The following is a 23,197-nucleotide window of genomic DNA, read 5'->3' on the forward strand; positions in this document are numbered from 1 at the left end:
ATACATTATTAAATAATATATTTATATTTTGACATTTAAAACTTTTTTTGGCACTTTATTTGAAAATAGAATATCAAAAGTTATTCTATATTAAAGTTTCCGTGTCTTATAGTTAATAAATGGTTAAATGAATATCTCTTTTGTAAAAATCATTTTTACCCGAATAATACTTTTCTTTTAATATTATTGCAATAACTACAACTAACTATTATTAGTTACATAATAACTATTACAATATTAATAGTTAATACAATACTATTGTAGTATTGTTACAATTGTATAAGCAGTTGTTATAATTATTTTAAAATATTTTTTATCAATTTAAAATAATTATGAATTTAAATATTTTTTATTAAATTGATAAAAAAAATTTTTAATATAAATAGCATTCATTTAGAGTTGAGCTACTAGCGGCTACAACTATTTTAAAGTAATTTTGAGTAAATTAAAATGATTTTAATAAAATTTAAATAATTTTTACCAAATTAATAAACAGTATTTTGATATAATAAGTTTTATGTATAATAATAAATTTTACATATATATATATAATTTACAATGCCGTAAAAAAATAGATATTTTTTATAATTTTAAAATAAAAAATAAAATTTCCTTTTTTTTTTCCTTTTTATTCGATTCGATTTTATTTAAAATTATATTGAACCGTCCGGTCCGGTTTGAAACTATAAAGAAAGAGTAGAAATGGTCTGGTCTCTCTTGTAAAGAAGAGAATCTCCTTTTCCCTCTCTCGCTCTCCCGTCTTTCTCACGTCATCCTCCTCAGCCGCCGCCGCCCCGATTCGGCGATTCCACCACCACCGCCCTCCCTCGTCGCCTTAAACAATCACTTTTCCGCGGCGTATTATATATAGGAGCGGAAGCTTTTGGAGATGCCTTATCGTTGGTCTGCCACCCTCCTCTTCGCTACCTCAATCCCTTGCTTCCTTTACAGCGCCATCCCCCACCCTGCTTTATTCCCTCCTCATCGCTTCCCTTTTCTATCCTCGACTTTCTCTCTCGCTCCCCCCTGCCCCCAAAGGCCCCTTTTCCTCATCCCTTTCTCGCCCCGATGGCTTCCTCCAACTCCAGCTATCTCTCCCGGCCGCCTCAGTTTCAAGGTAATCTTTTAGTTTCTCGAACTCTTCATGGATGGTTTTCTTGGTTTTGTTTGAATTAAATCTGTTTTCCGGTTGGACGAGGTGAATCAACAGAGTTTTTTTCCCCCGACTAGCAGTAAACTTCTGTCCAAAACTGCGCCTTTTTTTAGAATGTTGCCGCTCGACAAAGTAATTAAATTTTGAGATCAGTAAGATTCTGTCCAAAATTGTGCCCTTTTTTAGAATGTTGCCTATCGTCAAAATATGATGTAGTTGTCATTTTGACACACTGGGCGCTTGGCTCTTGGTGAGCCTTTTTATTTGATGTGAATGTCACTAGGAACCGATACATGAGCATTAATTCCTCTGGTCTAATATGAGAATTGTGGCAGCATCACATTCCCTGTCTGTCGTGAGAACCTGTAGGATTACCAAGCGGAAGCTATCCTCTTAGTGCTTTAGCAGTTGATTGTATTTTTTGGAGTCAATGAACGATGGTTTGAGCAATAACATGGATAACTATCTCTGAAAGAATGAAAAACCTATGTAGCATTTGAGATGCCCAAATTATTGATATCTTGACGTCAATCTTTTATCTTTAATGGCAATTTTACTTTTTGTAATCAAATTAGGGGAGCCAAGTTATGATCTTTTTCTTGATAATCCTTGGAACCAATGGAATTGCTTTATTCATGTAGTGTAGCTCGGATATAGCTATTTTATTACACAATGCTTGTATGGTTTGGATAATTTGTTGCATTTATTAGTTTCAGCCATAGCCTGATGGTAATGTGATGGTGTTACTTTCCTCCATTACCAGCTACAAAAATTTACTTTAGATAACAAGAAGAAGAATGCTATGGTAGGTACTTGGACTACATGGAATAAAAGATCAAAGAGGAATTAATCCGAGAGCAACCAACTTGACAAAGCAAAAATCAGTTAGCAAAAGTATCATAACTGAATTGAATAAATTATGAAGAAACTCTATAAAAGAAAGAAATACCATTAATCGTATAATGGAAACTCACTAAAAGTTATCTTCTTGTTAACTATCTCTCCTTGTTTCTCTCTTTCTTTCTCTTGTCACCAGTTGACCATCACTAAGATGGCTAAACAATGTGCAAGATGCCTTTATTTCTACTGTGATGAACCATTCATCTAGCCACAAGTGCAAGCGTTTTTTTCATGTCAGACTGAGTAGATGGGAGCCTAGAAAATCATCTTTACTATTCACTAATTGTCAACCTAGGGGTTTCTCAATCTCAATCAATGCAAGTGCCAATCACCATTCACTCGCACCCCATTTCAATCACCTTTGACTTAGAAAGCACACATACCTTTATCAACAAACAACTAGTCACCAAATTAATGTTCGACCGAGATGAGAAGCTTAATTTTATTGTAGTGATCACTAATGGAGGATGACTTCAAGGGATTAGGGTTCTCTTAGGGGTTCACCTATTGCTAGGGAGTAGAAGGTATAAAAGTTGATATTCTTATTCTTCCCCTAACAAAAATTTATATCTTGCTATGCCTAATCTTGTCTTTGTGAACTTTGATATCATGAGCCTAGAATTTACAACACACGAACAACAAGTTGAAAGGCACTCAACAACGATGAAAGCTATGAGCATGAACCGAAGCCCCTTAAAGAATCACCTACTCTAAGTTCTAGGAGGGCTGTTGCCAACAAAAGCCTTGTAAGAAGATGAAGTAGAAGTAAAACAAATGTTTGCTAACTTGGTGCTTGACGAAAGCATAATCTTGCAGAGGCTAAAAATGATAATAGAGGTAATTGGACCACATGGAAGAAAAAATCTAAGTGGAACAATAGCCACCAACTTGACAAAGAAATATATCTATGAGTCAGCAAAAATAGGGAGAATTAATTAGCAGACATATCTTAAGTGAATTGAATAAGTTGAAAAGAAACTCTTTAAAAGGAGTGAAAACACCCTAATGGTATCATGTGAACTAAACAAAGTCATGTTCTTTAACTCTTTCTCCCTCTCCCTTTCCTTCTCCCTCTCTATCTATCTTACTATCTTTCTAGTTTGTGCATCTAGCCACAAGACACCAACATTCGCCTCCCTTGCCAACCACCTCTTCTTCTTGCAATCCAGCCATGTTGGCTTCTAAGGTGGAATTAAGGTCATTTCTCCAACTTTTGAGCCCAAACTGAAGCCCAATCACCTGTGGACCTAGTTCTATTCACATGCCCATAACAAGAACAAATAATTGCTTTACGTTGGCTTTAGAGAGGAATAACTTGAGAATGCCTTCTATTGAAGTTGATTGGTTATGGTACTGCTGAAGAATGCAGCAGAGAATTGAAATTAAGACTAACATGACCGCACAGGCAAAATGTTTTATTTATATCCTAGCTGGTGTTCTTCAAAGCATGATTCAATAGCTCAATTAGCTGTCATATAATGATGTACACCAAATAGACACAAGCATATGATGAAAGAATTATATATAGACTCGATACTAATAGAGTTAATTTATTAAATTATGCTAATTTATTACTTTTTATTCTATAAGAATACAATTTGGGATATTTATGTCCTTTTAAGTTGTATTATCAAATTTCAAATTATAATATCTTCTTTGTATGACACAAATTTCATGGTGACCATACATATCATTTCAAATGTTATCGCCTATCAGGACATACAACTCCATGTGCCGAGAGAAGGTCTTGCTTCATGAGGTGGCTCTCCAAGCTTTTCAAAGGTTCAGGTTTCAGAGTATCAAATGGGCGCCACCCACATGTAATGGGGGGAGAGAACTTGTTGCATAGACCAGTTAAACCAGTGGTAAATATTACATGGTTTCCAAATTTCTTGTTAACCCAATTTCTAATATATCTCCATATACACGGTTTATCAAATTTTAGAAATAGTTATTTTGATTTGATAAGATGCCCATTATTTCTATATGGTTTCATCAAATTCTTTTGCACAAGCTCTTACCAGGATGATCAATCCAAAGCTGAAAATGAAGATTTGGATCGTGCTATTGCACTCTCTCTTGCAGAAGATGCCAAGAAACCTAATGGTAAGTTTGACTAGGTGATGGTTTAAAAATCAAGTTGTTCAAAATTTTATTTGATTTATGTGATTAGCTCCTTGGCTTCAGATTAATGTTTATTGAATTTCCCCGTCTGTGTTTTTAGAGTTAGATTACTTGATAAGTTTGACACAGGAACCTATTTGTATAGCTGCAGGACACAAGGGTCATGAAAATGTGGACACAAGGGTCAAAGATAGCCTGAGCATGACTTCATATCAACCTGTAAAGTTTTTGCCAAGAGGACAGAGGTTTGATCCTGTTATTCTTTGAAGTGTCAAGTTAATATGGTATTCTGTGACAGCTTATGACTAATCCACGATGCTAATAAATTGCGTCTTGCAGAATTTGTGGAGCCTGTCAATGTGAAATAGGCTATGGACAATACTTAAGTTGCATGGAAACCTTTTGGCATCCACAATGTTTTAGATGTTGTGCTTGTCATCAGCTAATATGTGAGAGTGAGGTATTTCAAGTTTATTCTTTAGTATAAAAAAAACATTCTCCATTTGTGTAGGAATTGTCAACACTATATATAAGACCCATACATCTTCCAAGTAAATGTTGTGTGAAGCTGATCTCAAACATGGTGTTTCTTTTAGTTTTCATTGTCCGGAATTAATCCATACCACAAGTCGTGCTATAAGGAGTTGCATCACCCCAAATGTGACGTCTGCCATGAATTTGTAAGAGCTTTCTCTCCTATATCTTGTTATTTATCATTATGTATAAATCTTTGCTAAAATCTGTCTCTACGAGAGTGTAGAATATTTCAATTTGGATTATGACGATCAAGCTTTCTTTCTCCAAGTACAAGCATTAATTGTCAGCTTAGGTGATATATTTTGCTCCAACGTATGCTATACAAGGAACTGTTCCTCCACTGATAAACCATTATTAGTTTTCTATAAATAACAAGATTAACTTGGTTTTAATACCAATAATCCATAGATACATTATTTTTCTTCAGAATCAACTTATGCTTTTAGTTAGTACTTCTACTATTGGTATTTGAGTTTCTATTTGTTGCTCCTATACAAGGGACTATTGATCCACTAGATATCACCTGTTTGTTGTTGTGAAAACCATCAATTTCGAATTTCTCTAGGTAACAGCATTAACAAGTTATAGTCCAATTATAGTCAGCTACAAACATTTTTTGTTGTCAGAATCCTTAAATTAATATGGACTTCTGAGTGATACTTTTACAGTTTTACTTCTATCATTGGTAATATGTTGCTGAGAATCTGCAGCAGCTAATCTAACACATAATATGTTTGCTAAAAAGTTGCATTAGCCAATGGCATAAGGTCACTTTCGCCAATTAGCATTCCTTTTGCTTAAGAATTTCCTTATTTTTATACAGAAATTGATCTAAAACATGCTATTCTTTAGTGAAAATTGATTTTGTGTATTCTTTCCCCATAGATCCCAGTAAATAGGGCTGGTTTAATTGAGTATAGAGCTCACCCCTTTTGGGGTCAAAAGTATTGTCCTACCCATGAACATGACCGCACACCTCGATGTTGTAGTTGCGAGAGAATGGAGGTATGGAAGACATTTATTTATTGTTCAAATTTCCTTGTGTTTCACATGAAAATTGATGTCGAGAACAGAAGAATTGCTTGTTGAGATCTAAAACATCCTTGATCCTTCATTTCTAATATTTTAAATATCCTTGTTTGTATACTGAAGTCACGAAGTACGAGATACATCTCTCTGGGTGAAGGCCGTAGCTTGTGCTTGGAATGTCTTGATTCTGCTATCATGGACACTGGTGATTGCCAACCTCTCTACCACTCAATCAGAGATTATTATGAAGGAATGAACATGAGGATAGATCAACAAATTCCAATGCTTTTGGTCGAAAGGCAGGCACTCAATGAAGCCATAGAAGGGGAGAAAGAGGTATGCTTCCTTTAGATGCTTTGACTTTGCTTCCATATCTTGGAGTTTTTGATAGTTTGCCGATCTCTTCTTTTAATAGGGTCATCATCACATGCCTGAAACAAGAGGCTTATGTCTTTCAGAGGAGCAGACTGTTAGCAGTGTAAGTGATCTCCTTCCCTTTTAAGTAACTAGATTATATCGAAGTCTAAGCCTTACTATTACCTAATACAGATACTCAAAAGACCAAAAATTGGGGGAAACAAAGTTAAGGACATGCAGACTTACCCACAAAAGTTGACACGGAAATGTGAAGTCACTGCAATTCTCGTTCTATATGGCCTTCCTAGGTCAGCCTGATCCCAGTACCATTTGCTTTGATTATGCAAGTACTTGTTTTCTATTTCTTATGTGTTTCTATCATAATAGTTTGCTTATATGCTGAGATATTTGTTTCCTTACCCTTTGAATGTGCATGTCAATTAACTATCACATCCTCGTGCAATAGAGAACAGAAATTTGCGAAATTTGAGTTGAATATAAAAGTTCAGTTAGTTGCATTATTCATTTAATTTGGCAAAACTTTTCAAATATGCTGATATTCTTTATCCTTGTAATTCTAAATGCAGACTCTTAACAGGTTCCATCCTTGCTCATGAATTAATGCACGGTTGGTTACGTCTTAAAGGTATATTTTTTTAATCTTCAGATTGCAATTATTCAGTGTTCGATGCCAAATGATCGATAATTTTAGCATTTTCAATGTTCCTTCTGATGGGAGTAGGATAACTGAAGATTGATTTATGGTTTCTAATTTCGTGATCTCCTCAACCTTTTATCAACGTTAGTGAGATCTAGCGTAATGAAGCATGGAAGGCCTTGCTGTCTTCATATTATTTTAAACCTCTATATCAGTGTTCTTGTTTTAATAAATGTCGTGTTGGCCCTGGGACAGGTTGGCAGGGGCGCTGGGGGTGAGCGTATCCGCTTTTTGCCACCTTGTTTTAATATATGTCTTGTAATTCAGTGTTTGTTTTTGGACTAATTGTTTCACTTCTATATTGTTCATTTTCTACGAGATTCAACTCAACAACTCTATTTGGTTTCCTCCTCCCTCATTCACTGTTCTGTCTGATTGTCCCTTTCGATTTTGCTTGGTGTTGATTTCTTCTAATTCCTTTTTTTTATCAGGATATCGTAACTTAAGCCCTGTGGTGGAAGAAGGCATCTGTCAGGTTCTCTCCCATATGTGGCTCGAATCGGAGATTATGCCAAGCATGCCATCTACATCCAGCTACGCTTCATCGTCCTCGTCCTCTTCGATGCAACCATCGAAGAAAGGAGCAAAGTCTGAAATGGAGAAAAATCTTGGTCGGTTCTTCATGCACCAAATCGCGCATGACACCTCCAGTGCCTATGGAGGGGGCTTTAGAGCTGCCAATGTGGCTGTTACTAAGTACGGGCTTCGCCGAACACTCGATCATATTCGCTACACCGGAAGATTCCCTGAGTGAAAATACTATGTCCAAGGAGAGATTGCTGCGATCCGCTTATGGAATGCTTTGGCACACAAGCCCGGAGAGCCAAAAGCATGATATTGCTTTGGTGTCTAACAAAATAAGCTGCTGTATCGACGGAATTGAAGAAATAATGTGCAACAAAGTTGTGCAGTTTGGATTACAAGATGCTAAATCACCATTAGCAACATGTAAAGACTTTGAGAAACATGTAAAGCTAAAGCACAATTATCAACTCAATTTGTGAGCTTTTCTACTCCAATTCACTCTGATTGCCATGATTGAGCTTAGACAATGAATGCTACTTTTGTGGCTCTCGCAATCATCATTGGACTTTGAGGATGAATACTTACTTTCCCTAAACCCTTACTTTCCCTAAACCCTTCATCCTGAACCCTAAACAGTAGAACTAAATGCAATAGACATTGAGGCTTGCACACAGTGTGATACTTACACAATAAACAAAGTACTCGATGAGTGTATTCTTAAGGGTACTCGACGAGTGATTATTGTATTCTTGCATGTAGTGCTTGTAATAATAGGTTATCGCAAGAGGTTAATTATTTCATCTCCGGAAGCTGTCTGACAAGGAGAAAGAATAATGATACTATCGCAAGGACTTTAGGTCGCGAGGATTTCAAATCATATAAAATCAAGGTGCTGTGTACTTGTGCTTTATTTTATGTTTGTTTCGTATATTTTCCGCTACATTAACAAGTTTCAGACGAGCATGCAATAAATGAAGTGAATCAATTATTCACTCGCTATAGCGACATCAACGGTCCTGGTCCTAACATATTCATTAGACTTTCAAAAGCAAAAGAGAATGTTCATCTTGTTTCTTTCTTGAATCTTTTAAGTAGATGAGTCAGTATGTTGGTGAATATACTGAATAGATATAGTTGAATTCCACCAAGTTGATGAGTCAACTCTATAATACTCCACAACTTTCTTGCAAGTAAAGTTAATTCAAATTCTTTAACTACAATTGACACATCTATCCAACATACAATTGGAATATGTCTCCTGCATATAGTGCTAGCACAAATAGATTATTGTAAGATATTTTTCTACCTCTCGGAGATATCTTGTAATTATGAGAAAGAATAGTGGTATTATCATTAGGATTCTAAGCCGTGAAATAGAAATCGAGATAGAGAGTTCCAAATCACATAAAATTAAATGTTATATACTTATGTTTGTTTCATAAATTTTCTGTTATGCTAACAAGTTACAGACAAGCACACAACAAATGAAATAAATCATTATTCACCCCCTCTAACAATGTCAATGGTCCTAACGGATTCATTAAACTTTAAAAGAGCAAAAGAAAATATTCATCTTGTTTTTTTTTTTTTTTTTGAAACTTTTAAGTAGATAAGTTGGTGAATAAGTTTGTGAATGTCAACTCTATACTACACCACAACTTTGTCACAAAAAAAAAGTTAATTCTAATTCTTCAACTGCAATTGGCACCTCTATCCATCAAACACATCAAAAGACAAAGCAAAAGATGAGGTCACCAATGCGATTCCAACCAAGGGGCCTTTTATAAAAGACCCTTTTAATAGAAATTGAGATTATGTTATAAATAAATAAATTTAAATGGATAAAAATCAAAATGACCTCTTAAATGGTGTAAATCATCCTAAAGATGTATCTTTTAAAAAAATAAAAATCAAAATCAAAATCAAAAGGACACTCCATAGATATTTTAATCAGAAAATATTTCTTATTTCAGCATTGTAATTGTTACCGAGTATTACACATTATTCATTATTTTTGACATTATTATAATAGTTAGTCGTAACTACTACAATATATAAAAGTTGCTATATAACTATTATAATGTATAAGACCTAATATAAAATTATTGTAGCATTATAGTAGCTACTTAATATAGATTTTAAAATGATTTTGATTGATTTAAATTAATTTTGATGAAGTTTAAAATTTTTTTTAATTAAGTTAGTAAAAAATATTTTGATATAATAATATTTAATATTTAAATTTTAAAATTTAGAATTTATAGTTATTCGGTAGTTATTTACTGTAACAATACCGGAATAAATGATATTCTTAATATAAAAGATTTCATTAGGGTGTCCTTTTAATTTATTTTTTAAAAAAAAGAACTACTTCTTGACGATTTATATAATTCAGAACACTCTTCTCATTGTTTTTTATCCAACTTAAATGTTTTTAACTTCAATTAGATTAAAGTTTTATTTATTATTTTTTATCTTGGTATAATCTGACTAATTCTGTAAATGACTGATTTGAACCTATGAAATTTTTTTATCGATTATCAAATAAATCAAGAAATATAGATGAATCACGATAGATGAGACAACATCATAAATAATTTGAACTCCTCGTATGTAATGTGTCTTGAGTGAGATTCAAATCCTTATTGACTAAGAAATCCATCACACCATTTATTAAATTTTTTTAGTTGACACCATATATCGAGTTTATGGTGACTAATTTCGGGGTGATCGATTTGATTCTACGAAAATTTCCTAATGGCCATTAAGATAAACTGAGAAGCACTCGCAATGAACGATTAATCAACTTAATATTTTTACGTCAACCGTCCATTAAAAAAAACTTTTTTCATTAATTCATCAAGATTAAGATTCGATCCAAATTTCTAGAAAACTAAAAAGATACCCTAAGATTGCACCATTTCTCCTAACTTTTATTATTTATGATCACACCAAAGCCCTTGAGCATCATTCATTCATTCAATTGGATGATTTGACTTTTGGTTCATGAGCTTTAATTTTACACAAGTGTCCTCTTCCTTGCTCTTGTAGGGTGCATCATTGATTCCTCATGCAGGGCACACACATTTATATCCTCCTTATCCTGTTTTAGGTAGAACACAACAATATTTTTTTGTCTTTTAGGGTTAATGCACCACAAGGTTGACTAGACAAGAAGGTGACTAGTCATAGTCATCGAGTTAGATAAGGATAATGACCTTGTGGTATCCCACAAGTGTATGGATATATGCCATCTATACTTTAATGTTCATCTTATTTGGCTTCATTCATTGAGACCCTTATCTTGTTCTCTTCCTAATCCAAACTCTTTTTCTAGTTAACTTATTTATTTCATAGAAAATAAAATTATACAATAATTATCCATGAAAAACTTATATTCTATATTTTTAAGTTGAGATACTTTCTTTTATTTATTAAAAAAATAATACATTGATGTATTTTAAATTTATTTTATAAATTCATTTTAGTTTCTTTTTATTAAAAAATAGATAGAATAATTCTTTTTCTTTTTCATTTTTGTGCTTCTGATGATCCCATTAACCATCAAGACTGGATGATGAATTTGTAATCAGGATCATGATCATGATCATGACAACCGATAATGTGGTCATTTCATATGCCTCTTCATCTTCGTCCAAGAAACTAGAAAGGTAGATAAATTTTGATGACGAAGTATTTTTTTTAGATGGAAGAGATTGCTCCTCTGAATACTAAATTTATATTTTTATATGATAATCTATCATTTGAATACCAACTCAATTATTCATTGGACACGATCATGATCTCACGGGGTTAGGTCTCGAGGTAGTGCTCATGATCGACCACTAGCACGCGGATTTATTTGAATGACTAAGAAGATTTTCTTTTTCATTTTTATCATTTTCACTGATCTTTTTTAAAATTTATTTCTTTATCCACGCTGGGAGTAAAAGGGGCATTCAAAATAAGAGAAGAGTAAAAATATAAATAATTTATTTTTAAGAATATTACTTGTAATAGATAAGGAATCATCTTTATAGTAATATTTATTTCACTAAATTAGAATAAAAATTAGTATCTTTTTAGAAAAAAAAAATAAAACCAAAAGTCGACAAAACTTGTTATTTTAATTTAATTAATTGTAAGAATATTTATTACACCAAAGTCCAATTTCTTTTGTGATCGATTTTGAATAATAATGCTAACCATACGTTTCCTCCTGATCGATCAAGGATCGCCGTTAGCAGATAGATCAACGGAGAAGGATTCCGGGTATAGGTAACGGGTAATTTTGGCAGGGCCCTGTAGTGAATTCATGTGGGCCATACGCCACCATTGTCAGGAATCGAGGAAGTTGTGGCGGTTTTTATCCGCATGCGGACTTGGAGCTGCGGGACCCGCTTCGACGGATATGGTGGGGCCCACCGCTGTCGGCATCACCCGGCGGAGCTGGCGATTAGCGAACGAAACTTGAACAGTTTCAGTTTGCCCAACCGTAGTTTGCAAAATACCAACTCGCCCTCCGAGTTCTTAAAATTTCACTCCTGCAAGAATATAAAAGTTCTCATAACTGAAAAATTAGAATTATTGCTTTTAAAAATTGAAAAAATATAAATGAACTTTAAAATCCAGGGGTAAATATGATATTTTATAAATTATGAGAAGTGAAGAAAAACGATTAATACTTTTAGAAGGTAAATTGAAATATCCTCTAATTAATTTAAACTGCAATATATTAGGGAAGAGAGAGAAAGAGATCCAGGGATTTGGGATTCGAGGAAAGAGGGAAGAACGTAGGAAGAAGGCGAGAAGAAATTCTAAATTCGACCAGAATTCTGGAGAATTTAACTCTTCCGGGCTCCATCAACATCCGAAGACTCGATCTTGGGAAGCTTTTTGAAGGAGGCAAGAGAGAGAAAGCGAGATACGTTTCAATGGCGACACTTGTGAAGGAGGAGGACGAAGAGGAGAGGAGGAGACGACACAGCAGCAGCGAAGGGGCCGAATACTAGTCGCCGCCTTGTAAGTCCTCTCTGCCTTTCACGTGTCCCTCCCCCGCCCATTCTATTCGCTTATTTAATTTCCCCTTTCCTTCGCCATTGTCCTCATCCAGAACCCACATCAGCTGTCGGTGATCGGTTGGATCGAGGATTCGGCGAGAGCAAACAAAGAGAGTTTGGGGGGATGGAGGGGAAGAACAGCAAGCCTCCTCGTTTTCCGGCGATCGCGGATGAGATTTCGAATCCCGCGACCAGGACCTCGGCGGCTTCGCCTGGCTATTTTAGTACCGTCTTCCCTCCGGCTTCCCAGGTAGTGTTCATCTTTTTCCCTAAATTCAATTCTTCCTCCTATCTTCCGTTAAAAAAGGGGAATTTTTAGGGGAGATTATTGATGCGCTTCTGGTGCCAGTTTACTTCGTTAATGATATGAAAAGATGGATCTTTGTTGCTTTTTGGTGATTTGATTAATGCGGGGATGGATTTGTGCTGCTGCTATCTCAGGTGATCGCGAAGCATTTATCACATTCAGATTTGTGCTGGACTTTGAACAAACAGAGAAATGAAGGTCGCATTGCAATTGCTCAGATCGCAACTACAGGTTCTTGACTATACTCCTACTAATATGCTCTGCTTGAATCCCCTCTACTTGTCCCTCGCATGAAAAGCACATAGAAAAAAGATTCAAAACATTACTGATACTGTAAATTTGAGCTTGTTCTCTAAAGAATCACTGGTGCTCCTTTCAATGATAAGCTGCATCAGTGAATAATGCATGTAAACCTTGTTTTTGTCATCTAAACAAGTTAGATCAATTCCTTGTAGTTCAAGGGGATCCTCTTGTATACCCTTGAATTCTCCCCCTTTTCTAGAAAAATATTCAATTAATTCAAAACTTGGTACTTCTAAGCAAATCCTTGCTCTTAGATTATAATCTTGTTCTGCTCGAGGGCGAAAAGCATTTCTGTTTGGCTAACACTATATCTACACAGCTTGGTAATTTCCTTCTGGATGATATTTTAGAAAAATAGTTCAATTAATTCAGATCTTGGCATTTCCATATGATTAATCATCTACAACTAAGCAAATACTTGCTTATTAGTTTATAATGTTGTTCTGTGCAAGGGTGAAAAGCACTTCTGTTTGGCTAACTTTATATTTAGTAATTTCCTACTGGATGTTACTAAAATTCAGAGAAACCATAATATAAATGTGAATTTTCAGTTTGAAACTTTTCTTCTGGTGTTAACTTCTGTATCTCCACAGAATGAACAATCATAATTCAGAAAACCTGATACAAATGTGAACTTTTTCAGATAGTCCAACTAAAGCTCAAAGCATGCATTGCAAAGATGCGAAACCAGTCTACGCCAATGAATACATGGAGCTGCCCTATTTACTATCCGTGAATTATGGCGCCAGAGATTTCTACACGAGTTCGTCTTCCTCTCAAACATCAATAACTCCAGAAAAAGTATGCTCACAATGTCTTTTTCTCTACTTCGAAATCCAAGATTCAAGATTCTTATGATTCAATAATATTCCACCAGTTTAGAGTGCATGAAGGAGTTGACTCGAATAACACACGCGCTGCTGACAGAGGTGAATGGTGGCAAGGTATGCTAGTGCCCTAAAGTGAGCTTAATCTTTCTCTGAAAGTGAAGATAACGATTTTGTTTTCCCTTAACTCTTTCAGGTTCTCTTTACTACTAAGAATCACAAGCTACAGAGAAGGTATACTGATTCCGTAAGCATGGAGTGTGTGGAACGTAGTTGACTTTGGCTTTTGTAGTAAAAGATCAGTCTTTTGCTAGTTTGGTAGAACTATAGATGAACTTGGGGTGGTTCATCCACTTGGACCTTCACCTCCAACTCATTAAAATGAGGTTGTGGTTTGCCTTTGTAATACTTGTGATAATGTATGTGAATTTTATAGGTGTTTTTATTTCAGCACATGTCTTCCCTATTAGATTGAGGTAGTAGGCGGGAGCTTTTATATATATATATATATATATATATCGAAACCTACTCATTGTTTTCATACTGCTAGCAGACATCAGTTGAACAGAGTGACTGATGAAGGGACTATATGTATGATAGAAAATAGTAGACTAATATGAAAATTGCATAAAGAACAAGGCACTAGATTAGGAGAGTAAATAAATCGAATCAAGTTGAATATGTAGAAAATTTTAAGATTTGAATTTGGCTTGAAATAGGTATATTCGAGTTCGAACTCGATTCGAACTTCGAAAAATTTAAAATTTTTTATTCGAGTTCGGTTCAAATTAGGGCTCGGGTTTGAGTTTGGCTCGAAAGATTCAAATATGTTCGCGAGTTATTCTAATTATTGTTCAAAAATAGGTATTCGAAATGTTCGAAATTTATTTATTTAATATATATTTAACTTATATTAATAAAATATTAAGGCTCAATATACTTTTGGCTCGAAAAAAAATTTGAACATGTTTGAGTTCAACTTGAATTCGATCAATTCAAATACAAATTAAATATTTTTTGAACCGGCTCAAAAAACTCGTGAGCCGACTCGATTCATTTGCACCCTACACTAGATCAAAAGACCTTTATTATCTAATTTATTAAATGATTATGTCCGAGAGCTGAATCGATGGACGCTGGAGATATGACGCTTCTATTGACTGGTCGAAGACTTCGAAGGTGTAGATCTCCCGCTGTCGTGTACCTGCAAACACAATGCCGAGCCAGAGGAGAGGGGGGGGGTTCTCCGGCGCTGACCCTCTGACTCTCAAGTAAGATTTTCGGCAGAAAGAAGTAGAGCAAAGAGGAAGTGAAACTGTAACTACAGTAAAGAAGTGAGCATACCTCCGTCGAAGTCTGGGGGTCCTTATATAGGGCTCCCTAGAGGCACGTGCATGTTTCCCGAGGCGTGCACGCTCCTCAAAGCATACCTGGAATAGACGTGTCAGAAAAGTGTGTCTGTCGCCATAGCTTAATAGTACGAGCATATCCCTGACATGACAGTGGAAGCTTCCACCGTACGATTCTCTATCTGACCATGCCACCGACCATACCACCTGTCGCCGACACTGGTCCCTAAGAAGATATTGTCAGCTGCTTCCTTTGTCCTTCACCGGGCTGAGCAGAGGAACCATTCGGCTAGTGCCTTTCGGGCGACACCATGGTCGGGCCGAGCGGGAGGTCCGCTCGGCCAATCATCCCATTGTCCCGGCTCCGTCTTGCCCAGCGAAGAAACCATATATGCCAGGCCAAGGCTGCGTCCCCCGTTCGACCAAGCGAGGGGGTCGCTCAGCCCTCCTTCCTCACTGCTAGAGTCATGCTTGAGTCTTCTGAGAGTCGGAAGCTCGACATCAAGCCGAGTTGTAATGCAGAATCGGACGCACACGCTTGAGCCATGCTTGAGGCAGACCGTCCGCTCGGCCGGATACTCACGACGTTGATCGTTGACTTTGACCTCCCGCGTGGCTCAGGACTTTCTATAGGACGGGGGCCCCATCTTACCACTGGATCACGTGCCTCCCCCTTAAGTCTAATCGAAGGAGGTTGAAAGTCCGACTGACTGGACAATTAGTCTAGTGCCCCACCGACCGATCAGCCATGATGTTGAAGAAGCTCTGATCAGCTCATCCGAAGGCGGCGACCATCCCAGACAATGCTCTCTTACGCCGAACGGCGAGGCATACGCCGGCGTCCCGGTCCGAGGGCGGTCCAAGCTGACATCATCTGAATCTCCTCGGAATTCATGCAAATCCTCGCCATTAAGGCTGAGCACGCGGGCACGATTGGTAATGGGGCTCATTAAATGCGCCCCTGTAGGTGAATGCCACGTGGCAATGCCGCTGTCACCATGCAACCGATGTGTCAGAGGTGATGTGATGTGCGACAGTTCAAATTCAACGGTTGGATGCATGCGACGATTTCCGTGACCTAGGTCAAACGACCCCATTTGACCGAACCCGATCTTTATAAAGTCGCGACGCCGACTTCGCTGCTACCTCCTTCCTGCGCTATGGTGACTTTGCCCGCACACCGTGCTCCGGCGATCCTGCTCCCTCATTGCTCCGGCGACCCTTAGCGTCTCTCCTCAGCGGTGATTCCCCTTTCTATAAGCTCCCTCTTGTTCCTTCGCCCTCTGTTCTCGCCCTTTAGTGTTTTCCGGCGTTATGCCATTTTGCTCGGTGAACTTTCTTCTGTCGACCTTGCTCTCTGGTTTTTCCGACGATCGTTTTAGCGAACCTTTGGCTTCTTTGCTTTCCGATCATGGCTAGTTCCTCCCAGCCGATCGACCCTGCCCCTGGTCTATGGTATACCACCATGGAGACCATGTTGATGCGGACGACGTGGCGAACCTTATCCACACCTTCGACATTCCGTCTGACCACGAAATTATTCTGGCTGGACCGTCCGATCGGACAAACAACCCACCGCCCGACACTATTTGTTTCTTCCGAGACCAGTTCGTGGCTGGTTTCCGGTTTCTCATCCATCCGTTTATAACCGAAGTCAGTAATTATTTTCAAGTTCCGCTCGCCCAGCTCGTCCCTAACTCTTTTCATCTGTTGTGTGGCGTAGTAGTGTTGTTCCGACTGCACAATATCCCCCTAAGGCCTCAGATCTTCCATTACTTTTATTATCCGAAACAGTCCGAGCTGGGCACCTTCCTTTTTCAGTCTCGGATCGGCTTGGTCTTTTTCGATAAAATGTCTACTTCCAATAAGCATTGGAAGGATTATTTTTTTTTCTTGCGACTCCCCGAGCTGGCCCCCTTCCGAACTCCATGGCATATCGCCCTATCACCTCCGCCCGAGCTGAAGAGGTATAAGACTCGGTCGGAGTACCTTCATGCGGCCAACATGCTCGCCGACCTGAAATTCGATATCCACAAGTTGCTTCCAGAAGGTGTCATGTACATGTTCGGGTTGAGCCCGATCCAAACGAGTCTCCCGAGCAGCATTGGTAAGAAATTTCCCTTTGCTTTTTTCTTTGTGTCTAATTGATCTTCCTTTTTTCTTTTGCAGCTGACATCATGATGAAATCGGTGGCGCTCGGCATGATGAAGCTTAAGGCTGCCAAGGTCGAGGCAGCTGCGGCTGAGGAGATGGCATAACTTGGTCTCGCGTCGGTCGGCTCGCATGAGGGTGAGAGCGAAGGAGCTCAAACTGCTGGTGGGGAGTCCGCAGTTCAGACTACCCACACTAAAATGGCGGGCGAGACCGAACCTTCCAGTGTACAGCCAGCCGCTTGGACCGAGGGGTCCGAGTCTTCAGGTGACGAGCTTTTGCTGGTAGGTCGCAAACGCCGCTGAACAAGCACGCCCATTCGTTCGGCCACTTCGGCAGTGTGCGCGCCCGAGCAGACGGGCATCCCCCCTCCAATAGCTACCGAGACAGTGGAAGCCATATCCTCTGATCAGGCACCCTCCCAATACGATCTGTCGTCCGACCCCATTGCAGATCAGACGATCAACGTCTTGCCCCCAGCTCGTTGAAAGATTTTGCGATCTGGTATCCACTCTGCTCCGACTGGCCAGTTCTCCAGCCCTTTGGCGTCCGCTCAATCTACCCTAAGCGGATGACAGTCGATAAAGGCAATTTTGCATCTCCCGACGGAGGAGTACCTGTCCAAGGCCGATCAGCCCCTGGCTCCGGAACATCAGATACTCATTTGCGGGCCACTCGCCAAGGTGTGGGAGGGCGCTCGAGCGTGCACTGCGACCATGCCTCCCGGTCTGCTGGGCAACAACTATATGCAGATGGCTACCGGAGTAAGTTTCCTATTTATTCATGATTCACCTCCAACTAGGTATTGTCATTCTTCCATTTGGTTGAAGTATTAGGTGGAGAGCGTGGCGGTGAGCAACCGCCTGACGCTTCTAGAGGAGGAGCTTAAGAAGCTCAAAATTTCTGGTGGAGCTCCCTCCCAAGGGCCCTCGTACGCCGAGCTGCAGGCGGATCTGGCCAAAACCAAGAAGTTCCTGGAGGCCGAGCAGAAAAAATCCTCTAACCAGACCATCCTGATGGGTCGGCTCGAGGAGAAGGTCAAATCTTACGACCATAAGATAGAGTTCGCCACCAATCAGAAGAATCGGGCGATTTCTGACCTAGAGCTGAAGAACGCAGAGGCCCGGGCCCTGGAGCAAAAGGTCAAGGAGCTGGAGGCTTTGCTAACGACTGAGCAAGATGGGCGGTCGGTAGAGGTGACGACTTTAAGGGAGAAAATGAAGACCCTCGAGGATGCCCTCGAGGCCTCCCGTGCTGCCCTAAAGGAATATCAGGACGCCGAGCCGAGTCGTTTTGCTGTCATGAAGCAGAACTATATCCGCTCGGAACAGTTTGTTGAAAAGGCGTGCAAGCGGCTCGTCAGTGCGTTCGACCTGACCATCACTACGACGATCACCTATTTGAAGGACAAGGGCCACCTCCCTGAAGCCATGACCCTCCCCGTACTAGACCGCACCGGGCTCATCACCACTATCCCTGACGAGACCTTCGACTATTTGGAGTGAGGAGTTATTTTGTACAAGCTTGGGATGTATGCTTGCCGCTCGGCAGATTTTGGCCTGTTAATGAAATGTTTTTGTAGCTCTCCTGTTTTATTCTTCTGCCAGTATTTGATCGTATATATCTGAGTGGGTTACTTGGCTTTCGTTCACTGCTAAATTTGCTAGGGTCCTCTTGACCCTGTAGTCGCCGCTCGACCTTTGATTTTATACCGGTTCATCTCCTCTCTGAAGGACCCGAGTTTAGAGTCGTCACTCCCTCTTGGGTTTATAGTCGCCGCTCGACTCTTGGGTTTAACGTCGCCACTCGACGGTCTTCAGGGCAGATATTTAAGGTCGTACCTCGACCCTTGGGTTTATAGTCGCCACTCGACTCTGTTGGTGCGATTAGCACTAACGGTCTAACTCAGGTTTTGATGAATGACAAATTAGGTTAAGTTTGTTGGGGCCAAAATGTAGCTAGAGGGGGGGGGGGGGGTGAATAGCTCGGTGCGTTCCTTGTGTGCTTCGTTGTTGTTTCTTCAAAGATGTGCAGCAGAAATACGAAGAAACAGATGCATACAACGCTAACAAATGGATTTTACTTGGTATCCACCTCACAAGAGGTGACTAATCCAAGGATCCACGCACACACATACCCTCCACTATGAATAACACTCCTTTATGGTAACTACCAAAGGCGGAGAAGCCCTACAACACTCTCAATACAAGAAGAAGGAAAGGGAAACAAAATACAAGCAAAAGCTTACAAGTTATGCAGTGAAAACCCTAACCCTAACTTCTTGTTGTAGCTCGCCTCTTGATCTTGGATCACTAGCAAACCTTGCTCCAAGAACCCTTCAAGAACTGGCGGTAGAGTGGAGAAGACGTGTGGAGAGCTGCTGTGCTCGCTGAAGAGGATCGGAGATGAACAGTGCGAGTTCTACCGAAGAAGACGCATGCCAATGACCTTTATCTGCGCTAACGGTCGGATCCCGATTGATTGGATTGCTCCCAATCGATCAGGGAGGCTTTGGATCGATCGACTGATCGATCCAGAGCGCTCTGCGGGAAATGCCTAGATCGATCAGTTGATCGATCCAGCCTTTATCGTGTAAGAACGCGCCACCCCAATCGATCCACTGATCGATTGAGGTCTCTGGATCGATCGACCAATCGATCCAGAGACGTTCTGTGCGCTCTGCGACTTGCCCACTCGAGGCTTGTCGCGGGGACCTTCCCAATCGATCGGCCGATCGATTGGAAATCAGCCAATCGATCGGTCGATCGATTGGAAATCAGCCAATCGATCGGCTGATCGATTGGAAATCAGCCAATCGATCGGCTGATCGATCCAGACATTGGTTTTTGCTCAAAACCAAGTCCCAAGCCCCCAAACCAACATCCGGCCAATCCATGACCTGTTGGTACATAAAACCTAGCATCCGGTCACCCTTGACCAGCTAGGACTCTCTCACCAAGTGGCTGGTTAATCCCTTTGACCCACTTGGACTTTTCTCCTCTTGCCAAGTATCCGGTCAATCCCTTTGACTTACTTAGACTTTCACCAGATGTCTGGTCAACCTTGACCCATCTGGATTTCCCTATACCTGGCTTCACTCACCAGGACTTCTCTTCTGCCTGGCTTCACTCACCAGGACTTCCCTGTTGGAGCAATTTAGGTACCCTAAGTTTTGATGTTTGGGCAAAGGTTTAAGTTAGGATTATTGTTATATTTGATATGCATTGTGAGTGTGCAGGATACAGGTACAACAAGGAAAGTCCAAGTGTGATCTTAACAAAGGAGGAACGTCCAAGGATGAGTCTTGGCGGTGTAAGTCCAAGCATGTAGTCTTGGCAACGTAAGTCTAAGTGTGACTTGGCAATGGATGAAGTCCCGGAGGTGCGACCTCTTGGCAAAGGAAGACCCGACAACAATGACAAGGCCGATGGAAGCTCCAGAAGGCAAGACGTGAAGGATGGGGAGGCATCCGAGGGACGCAAGGCTGATGAAGGAGGCTAGAAGGCTAGGTCTAGGTTGGTCAGGCGAGAACGAGTGCTGAGTGAATGTACTCGGGGTAAAATCCTAGAATTAGGGGTTACTGTAGCAGTACTGTAGCAGTAATGTAGCAGTCGACTGGTGGTTTCATTAGTTGACTGGTGCAGTCGACTGGGAGCGAACAGAGAGTTGGTATCGAGCCGTTGGGCTGCAACGGTCGAATTTCCACGAAGGGCAGTCGACTGTATGTTTTGGCAGTCGACTAGTAGGCGGGGTTTTCTAACTTGTGGCCTATATAACCAAGAATTGGAAGCTTGGTTAAGGTTGACGAAATAGAGGTGGTTAACCCCTATTAGTAGTCTACCAGTGCCCTAGCTTCTCAAGAGTCCTTGGTGAGAATTTGTGGCGAGGTTTCTCCACCCACAAGGAGCTACACGAGTTAGCCGAAGGCTTTTCGGGGAGTCATCCACCGACGGATCGGGATCGCCCACCTTACGGACAGCCGTGGAGTAGGAGCTTCATCTCCGAACCACGTTAAACAACGTGTCATTGGGTTTGCTTCTTGTTTATTGTTTTCTAGGGTTAGCTTTGCTTTTGTTTGTTAGTATTTTTGTTTTCGCTGTGCACTAACAAGCGTAGGAAGCGACGATTTGGGTGAGACGCTATTCACCCCCCCCTCTAGCGAACGTCAAGGTCCCAACAAGTGGTATCAGAGCTAGGTGAGCTCTTGTTGGACTAATCGCCAAGAGAGCGGCTAGAGGAAGAAGATGGAGTCGGAGGGACCTCTCAGATGGGACATCCGAATTCCACCTCCATACGAGCGCTAGGACTTCGACTATTGGAGGAAGCGCATGGAGATGTGGTTCCAAATGAATTGGAACCGATGGATTGCGTTGGAGGAACCTTTTAAAGCTCCAACGTACAAGAAGGGAAAGCGTCTCCGACGTCGATATTGGACCGATGAGCAAAGGGAGCAATCGGAGACGGACAAGGAGGTAACTAGAATTTTAATTAATTTATTACCTCCTAATGCGATATTGAATGTAGGTGAATATGAGAATGCAAGTGACCTTTGGAAAAAGGTAATTGCACTTCATGAGAGTCCTACATAAATCCAAGAAGAGAAGGATCAATCGAATGTTGACACGAGCTCAACATCCGAGGAGGAGAAGGAAGATGAGGAGGTATCATCCACATCTTCAAGGGAGGAAGATGTGGAACCATCCACATCTTTAAGTGAAGAGGAAGAAGAGCAATCCAAGGAAGAGGAGATCTTGGAAGCTCAACCCTCCACCTCAACTACCAAGAAGAGTACAAAAGATCACATCAAATGCTTTGAGTGTGGTAAGATGGGGCACTACAAGAGTAGGTGTCCTTCGCTTAAGAAGGTAAAGGAGGTAAACCCTAAACTCACTAAAGTTAATTTAGAAACTAATGTGAGTTGTAGAAAGAAGAAGGAGAAGAAGCACATTAGGTGCTTTACATGTGGTGAGTGGGGTCACTACCACACAAAGTGCCCAAGGAGAGGAGAGCTCAAGAAATTGACGCACTTGAAGAGATGGGAAAAGAAGAGGAGCACAAGTCAAGGGGGAGCTTCAAAGGTAAAAGGGAAGGTAATCCCTATTTTGAAGTTTAATCCAATCTCCAATTCTTATATGCTTGTTAGAAATAATGTAGATTATTTACCTAAACATAATCATGGATTTAGGTATAATGATAAAAATAGGGTTAACATGGTAGATGACCCTAAGAAATCATACACTAATGGTAGACCTAATAAGACCCAAACCACTTTGCCTAAGGGAAGGAAAGTGGGTGAAAACCTAAGCATTAATCCCAAGAAGGGGAGACACATGCCTAGGAAGGGTAGGTCTAGGAATGTCCATGATGGACATGTTGATTCTAGGGTTAGAATCCTAGAATTGGAAAATTAAGCCTTGAAGACAAAGCTTGAGGAAATGGAGAAAGTCCTAGAGAGGTTCATTATTGGACCTAAAGGACTTGACATGTATTTGAGTGGTCAAAGACCCAGAAATGTTAAATTAGGTCCCTCCAAGACCAAAAGGAGGTCAAGTGCTAAGGTAGCACACGACATTGGTAAGGGAGGTGTGACCAAGGACAAGGGAGAGTCATCCGAGGCCAATAAGAAGGAATATGCTAGGGTGACATATAATTATGGCAAGGATGGGATGTCCAAGGTTAAGGACAAGAAGAAATTAACCAAAGACAATGTGTCTAAGGTTAAGAAGGTGAGTTTTGTAGGTCAAGTGTCACCCGAGGTGCACCGAAGTGGCCTAGCCATAGTTGATGAGTCACCAAGGAAGGTGACTAAGGTTAAGATTCCTAAGGTTAGGAAGAGCCTTTGGGACCCATGGTAGAT

At 40.1% G+C, this 23,197-nt stretch overlaps 2 protein-coding genes across 4 annotated transcripts; both read left to right on the top strand.

The window, feature by feature from the left end:
• The first annotated feature begins 729 nt into the window (after window positions 1-729).
• LOC122052192 (protein DA1-related 2-like) lies at window positions 730-7,853 on the top strand. Of its 2 annotated transcripts, none has more exons than XM_042613601.1 (12): window positions 730-1,117; window positions 3,770-3,918; window positions 4,078-4,159; window positions 4,329-4,422; window positions 4,517-4,637; window positions 4,774-4,857; window positions 5,600-5,719; window positions 5,867-6,079; window positions 6,159-6,221; window positions 6,293-6,408; window positions 6,688-6,746; window positions 7,250-7,853. In XM_042613601.1, the coding sequence occupies exons 1-12, from the start codon at window positions 1,069-1,071 to the stop codon at window positions 7,570-7,572; spliced, it is 1,473 nt and encodes a 490-aa protein (XP_042469535.1). In that variant the 5' UTR covers window positions 730-1,068; the 3' UTR covers window positions 7,573-7,853. The 2 variants fall into 2 exon arrangements, with proteins under 2 accessions (XP_042469535.1, XP_042469534.1); XM_042613600.1 differs by having other exon boundaries at window positions 731-1,117; window positions 4,323-4,422.
• Window positions 7,854-12,090: 4,237 nt separating this feature from the next.
• LOC122052194 lies at window positions 12,091-14,290 on the top strand. Of its 2 annotated transcripts, none has more exons than XR_006131937.1 (6): window positions 12,091-12,365; window positions 12,457-12,653; window positions 12,845-12,941; window positions 13,657-13,814; window positions 13,896-13,957; window positions 14,037-14,290. XR_006131937.1 is itself a non-coding variant. In XM_042613603.1 (6 exons), the coding sequence occupies exons 2-6, from the start codon at window positions 12,528-12,530 to the stop codon at window positions 14,051-14,053; spliced, it is 465 nt and encodes a 154-aa protein (XP_042469537.1). In that variant the 5' UTR covers window positions 12,091-12,365; window positions 12,457-12,527; the 3' UTR covers window positions 14,054-14,290. The 2 variants fall into 2 exon arrangements, 1 of the variants encoding a protein (XP_042469537.1); XM_042613603.1 differs by having other exon boundaries at window positions 13,891-13,957.
• Window positions 14,291-23,197: the final 8,907 nt, after the last annotated feature.

Source organism: Zingiber officinale, chromosome 3A (assembly GCF_018446385.1).
Source record: "Zingiber officinale cultivar Zhangliang chromosome 3A, Zo_v1.1, whole genome shotgun sequence".
Taxonomy (NCBI): domain Eukaryota; kingdom Viridiplantae; phylum Streptophyta; class Magnoliopsida; order Zingiberales; family Zingiberaceae; genus Zingiber; species Zingiber officinale.

Coding starts and splice junctions, on each gene's coding strand:
- LOC122052192 (XM_042613600.1), top strand. CDS start 1,069: ATGGCTTCCTCCAACTCCAGCTATCTCTCCCGGCCGCCTCAGTTTCAA. Junction 3,919..4,077: donor ATAGACCAGTTAAACCAGTG/GTAAATATTACA, acceptor AGCTCTTACCAG/GATGATCAATCCAAAGCTGA. Junction 6,747..7,249: donor CGGTTGGTTACGTCTTAAAG/GTATATTTTTTT, acceptor TTTTTTTATCAG/GATATCGTAACTTAAGCCCT.
- LOC122052194 (XM_042613603.1), top strand. CDS start 12,528: ATGGAGGGGAAGAACAGCAAGCCTCCTCGTTTTCCGGCGATCGCGGAT. Junction 12,654..12,844: donor TCTTCCCTCCGGCTTCCCAG/GTAGTGTTCATC, acceptor CTGCTATCTCAG/GTGATCGCGAAGCATTTATC. Junction 12,942..13,656: donor TGCTCAGATCGCAACTACAG/GTTCTTGACTAT, acceptor GAACTTTTTCAG/ATAGTCCAACTAAAGCTCAA.